Source organism: Piliocolobus tephrosceles, unplaced genomic scaffold, assembly GCF_002776525.5.
Source record: "Piliocolobus tephrosceles isolate RC106 unplaced genomic scaffold, ASM277652v3 unscaffolded_25985, whole genome shotgun sequence".
In the NCBI taxonomy this organism is placed as follows: domain Eukaryota; kingdom Metazoa; phylum Chordata; class Mammalia; order Primates; family Cercopithecidae; genus Piliocolobus; species Piliocolobus tephrosceles.
Genome location: NW_022308737.1, coordinates 1 through 5,449, shown reverse-complemented (window position 1 = coordinate 5,449; position 5,449 = coordinate 1). Strand labels below are relative to the sequence as shown.

General features: G+C 42.3%; 1 protein-coding gene across 1 annotated transcript; it reads left to right on the top strand.

Moving 5' to 3' along the window:
• Nucleotides 1-480: 480 nt before the first annotated feature.
• On the top strand, nt 481-4,283 carry LOC111555845 (protein archease; the record flags this gene model as incomplete). Its single annotated transcript, XM_026450899.1, has 4 exons — nt 481-505; nt 1,188-1,309; nt 1,538-1,620; nt 3,408-4,283. Coding segments are annotated over 4 exons (287 nt in total), but the record flags the coding sequence as incomplete, so codon positions are not given.
• Nucleotides 4,284-5,449: the final 1,166 nt, after the last annotated feature.

Here is a 5,449-nt window from a genome sequence, read left to right as displayed (position 1 = left end):
AGACGGGGTTTCACCGTGTTAGCCAGGATGGTCTCGATCTCCTGACCTCGTGATCCGCCCGTCTTGGCCTCCCAAAGTGCTGGGATTATAGGCTTGAGCCACCGTGCCCGGCCGGAGTTTATTTTCTAAATTGATTTTATCTAGGATGAGGTTCACTGTAAAAGAAAAGGTGAGACAGAAACCTGGAATTTTATTTTATTTATTTATTTAATTTGAGATGGAGTCTTGCTCTGTTGCCCAGGCTGGAGTGCAGTGGCACGATCTCAGCTCTCTGTCTCAAAAAAAAAAAAAAGATTCCAACAAAGCAAAGCAATTAGCTTTGTTGAGTAAATAGATAGCAAAAGGTGTGGATGGACTGGCCTACGTTTTCTTGCTCTTTAAAGATGATATTCCTAATAATAACGGACTAGAGTTATTTTGTGTGTGTGATTTGAGAGTGAAGTTTAGTGTCTTATAAGTGTCTTTCCCTCTCTCCCTCAGATTTGGATCATACAGCGGATGTCCAGTGAGTATAGTGGGAGTTCATTCCTTTGAAACCATGTCAATAGGAAGACTGAATGTTTTAATCTTGGTATCCCTATCTTTCATTTTTCTCCTCTCATTTTGGTTCCTACACAATATGAAAATCATGGTTTAAAAGCACCCAGTTTTGCAGGGTTCAGTGGCTCAGTGAGCCAAGATCACACCACTGCACTCCAGCCTGGGTGACAAAGAGAGACCCCATCTCAAAAATAAAAATAAGACTGGGCACAGTTGCTCACGCCTATAATCCCAGCACTTTGGGAGCTGAGGCAAACGGATCATGTGGTCAGGAGTTCGACACCAGACTGACCAACATGGTAAAACCCCGTCTCTACTAAAAATACAAAAATTAGCCAGGCGTGGTGGTGTGTGCCTGTAATCCCAGCTACTTGTGAGGCTGAGGCAGGAGAATCGCTTGAACCCAGGAGGCGGAGGTTGCAGTGACCCGAGATCGTGCCGCTGCACTCCAGCTTGGGCGACAGAGTGAGACTCAGTCTAAAAAACATAAATAATAAAAATAAAAGCACCCAGTTGCAGTGCCATTAAATTGATTGAGGCCTTAAAATTTGTATTTATCATACTGAATTTATTTTGACTTTGCTTGCTATCAAGTTTTCTTTTTCACGGTGGATTATATTACACCGAGCATGAATATGCTTCTTTAGGTTACACGCATGGGGAGATACTCTGGAGGAAGCATTCGAGCAATGTGCAATGGCCATGTTTGGTTACATGACAGATACTGGGACAGTGGAGCCCCTCCAAACAGTAGAAGTAGAAACCCAAGGTAAATGATTTATTCACAAGGAAGAAATTGTTATACAGTATTGTATACAATTGTGCAGTATTCTACGTAATCTGAGTATATTTTCACAAAAAGAACCAGAAAATTAATGATGAGTCTTTTCTTTCTCTTTAAACTGACCTAGACATTTATTGTACTTTTAAATTCAAGTATGTTTTTAGAGACCAGAATTATTAAACATACTATTATGGCTGTTTTGATCCTGTGTAGGAGATGACTTACAGTCTCTTCTGTTTCACTTTTTGGATGAATGGCTTTATAAGTTCAGTGCTGATGAATTCTTCATACCCCGGGTAAGCAAAGGTTTTTCTTTTTTACTGAGCAAATGGATTCTTAGTTCATACTTTAAGATAGAACAGATGATTTAAAATAGGACATGTGAAACAAAACCAATCCATACAAATAAGACGATACTGATTTGCAGAAATCATAGTGACCATGGGTACTTCCTGGTTAACCTGTATTTGCCTATGTGTGAACATTTCGTATTCAGATCTCATGTATTTGTCACTAATCAGTATTGTGTGATAAAAAGGTACCTACAGTTTTCATCCACGTTTTTTTCTGTTTTTGTTTTTGATAGAGACAGGGTGTTGCTATGTTGCTGAGGCTGGTCTTGAACTCCTAGCCTCCGGCAATCCTCCTGTCTCAATTTTGCAAAGTGCTGGGACTACAGGTGTGAGCGTTGCACACAGCCTCATCCACACTTTTTATATGTCCCAAGTTTGAGCTATATTTATGTCCATCTATTGTTCCTTTTGTTCCATTTGAAATGTAGTAGCCCTGTCACATTGGCCTAAGTTAAACAATTGCAGCTTTTAGTTTTCCTTAATATGAAAAAAGGAAAAGCCAAATGGAGATTGCTTGCTGCTGTCATCCTTTAGAAGGGAACACATCTGCAATGTCATTGTTATTTAACAGAGATGGCACTCTGCTTTTATAATTCCTCCATTCTCTGGTTTACCAGCTTCACTGCTTATACTCACTCTATCAACTGAGTCACTCACCCTACAGAATTCAAGTGCCTACCAGTATTTTATTAGGCTCAGAGTGATTGAAATCCTATGTCCTCCTCCACCATATATCTATTTTCCTCCAGCATTAAACAACAGCTTTTATTGAAGTGGCAGTGTACAGCAGCAGTGGAGGTACTGCCCCTTGCAGAGCAGGGCTACCCTATAGGCAGTGTGTCCAGAGTAGTCCTCTACCATATATCTTGCAGAGAAATTCTTTTGACTCATATTTTTAGATCTTACATTCTTCTAGAATGCCTCCCTTGAATATGTAAGAAAAAACTTATTTCCTTGAAATATATTTAATAATCAGCTTGGGCAACATGGCGAAACTCCCTCTCTGAAAACAAACAAACAAACAATAATAATCTGGGTGCGGTGGCGCATGCCTGTGGTCCTATCTACTCCAGAAGCTGAGGTGGGAGGATTGCTTGAACTTGGGAGGTGAAGGTTGCAGTGAGCCAAGATCATGCCACGGCACTCCAGCCTGGGCAACAGAGCGAAACCTTGTCTCAAAAAAAACAAAAACAAAAAAACCCATATACATATATATCTCATTTGTTGTCCTGTTTAAGCTAATATTTTAATTTTCTTTGCTTCACAGAAGTTGTATGCTATTGTTTTCTAGAAAAGGTTGTAAAGGCCAGGGGTGGTGGCTCATGCCTGTAATCCCAGCACTTTGGGAAGCTAAGGTGGGTGGATCACCTGAGGTCAGGAGTTCAAGACCAGTCTGACCAATAAGGTGAAACCCCGTCTCTACTAAAAATACAAAAAAAATGGATTGGCCGGGCGTGGTGGCAGGCACCTGTAGTCCCAGCTACTTGGTGGGCTGAGACAGGAGAATTGCTTGAACCCGGGAGGCGGATGTTTCAGTGAGCCGAGATCACGCCACTGCACTCCAGCCTGGGCGACAGAGTAAGACTCTGTCTCAGAAAAAAAAAAAAAAAAAAAAAAAAGGTTGTACAGGTTTTTAGTAGATGGTCCAAAAAAACAAAACAAAACAAAAAGATTTTTAGTAGATGGTCTATTATGAGCTTTTTTAATTAAAATTTTTTTTTCCTCTCTAGGAAGTGAAAGTACTTAGTATTGATCAAAGAAATTTCAAATTACGATCAATTGGGTAAGTTTTGAAAGTATTTTAAGTACTAAGTTAAAGTTATATTCTTCATTGAATTCAATGGGCAAGGAAACAGAGGGCCACTTGCAGATTGAGTTTTGTGGGATGCCTAAGGGCTTGGAAGGACCAGAAACTTATCAAAATAAAGTTGATTTTAATTGTTAAATCTGATTCCCAATTTGTTGATTTTTAGGGAGAGAATACAAATAATTGCTAAATGGCACAGCATGAAGCCCAGCTTAGTGGATGGGAAACACTGACACATTTTTTTCTCATACATTCTCACTTCTAGACCTGTTTAAATCAGTTCCTTCTATTAACAAATCGTACTTTTCCTTCTAGAGTTTGCAAACACTTAGTTAGGTCACTTTGACTGGACTTATCTCTCAGGTTTCTTTAGTCACTTAATTATATTTTTTAGGTTTAAAAATTTTTTTATTTTTTTTAGATAGGGTCTTGTTCTGTCACCCAGGCTGGAGTACAGTGGTGCGGTCACGGCTCACTACAGCTTCAGCCTCCTGGGCTCAAGGGATCCTCCCACCTCAGCCTCCTGAATAGCTGGGACCACCAAGTGCATCACTACGCCTGGCTGACTCTTTTGTTTTCTGAAGAGATGGGGTCTCCCCATGTTGCCCAGGCTGGTCTCAAACTCCTGGGCTCAGGCAGTCCTCTGGCCTCAGCCTCCCAAAGTGCTGAGATAACAGGCATGAGCCACTGTTTCTGGCCCTCCTAGGTTACTTTTACATACAACTTTTTAATTTTATTTTAATTTATTTTTTATTTTATTTTATTTTTCTTTTGAGACAGAGTCTCGCTCTGTTGCTCAGGCTAGAGTGCAGTGGCATGATCTCAGCTCACTGCAACCTCCACCTCCTGGGTTCAAGTGATTCTTCTGCCTCAGCTTCCCAAGTAGCTGAGATTATAGGCGCCTGCCACCATGCCCAGCTAATTTTTTGTATTTTTAGTATAGACGGTGTTTCACCATGTTGGCCAGACTGGTCTCAAACTCCTGACCTCAGGTGATCTGCCCACCTCGGCCCTCCCAAAGTGCTGAGATTACAGGCCTGAGCCACTGCGCCCGGCCTCATTTATTTTTTTAGAAATGGGTTCTCATTCACTATGTTGCCCAGGCGTCCTCCAACTCCTGGGCTCAAGTGATCCTCCTGTCTTGGCTTCTTGAGTAGCTGGGACAACAGGTGCACACCACCACACCTGGCTCCATTTAATTTAATTTAATTTATCGATTTATTTGAGACAAGGTCTTGCCCTGGCCCCCAGGCTGGAGTGCAGTAGTGTAATCATGGCTCACTGCAGCTTTGAACTCCTGGGCTCAAGTGATCTCCTTCCTCAGCCTCCCAAGTAGCTGGAATTACAGGTGCGCACTACCATGCCCAGCTAATTTGTTGTTGTTGTTGAGACAAGGTCTTGCTCTGTTGCCCAGGCTGGAGTGCAGTGCTGCAATCTTGGCTTGCTGCAACGTCTGCCTCCAGAGTTCGAGCGATTCTCCTGCCTCACCCTCCTGAGTAGCTGGGATTACAGGCACCTGCCACCATGCCTGGCTAATTTCAGCTAATTTTTTATTTTTTATAGAGATGGGGTCTTGCTGTGTTGCTAGACTGGTCTCTAACTCCTGTGGTCCCATTTTATGTTGAATTTCATTCACTTCTTTTTTGTAAAGTGAGATCATTTATTATCTTCACCTCTGTGTTGTTGTTGTTGTTGTTGTTGTTGAATGAGTAAAGAAACAGACTTGCTGGGTGCAGTGGCTCACGCCTGTAATCCCAGCACTTTGGGAGGCCGAGGTGGGCGGATCACGAGGTCAAGAGATTGAGGCCATCCTAGTCAACATGGTGGAACCCCATCCCTACTAAAAATACAAAAATTAGCCAGGCGTGGTGGTGGACACCTGTCATCCGAACTACTCAAGAGGCAGGATAGCCGGGCGCGGTGGCTCAAGCCTGTAATCCCAGCACTTTGGGAGGCCGAGATGGG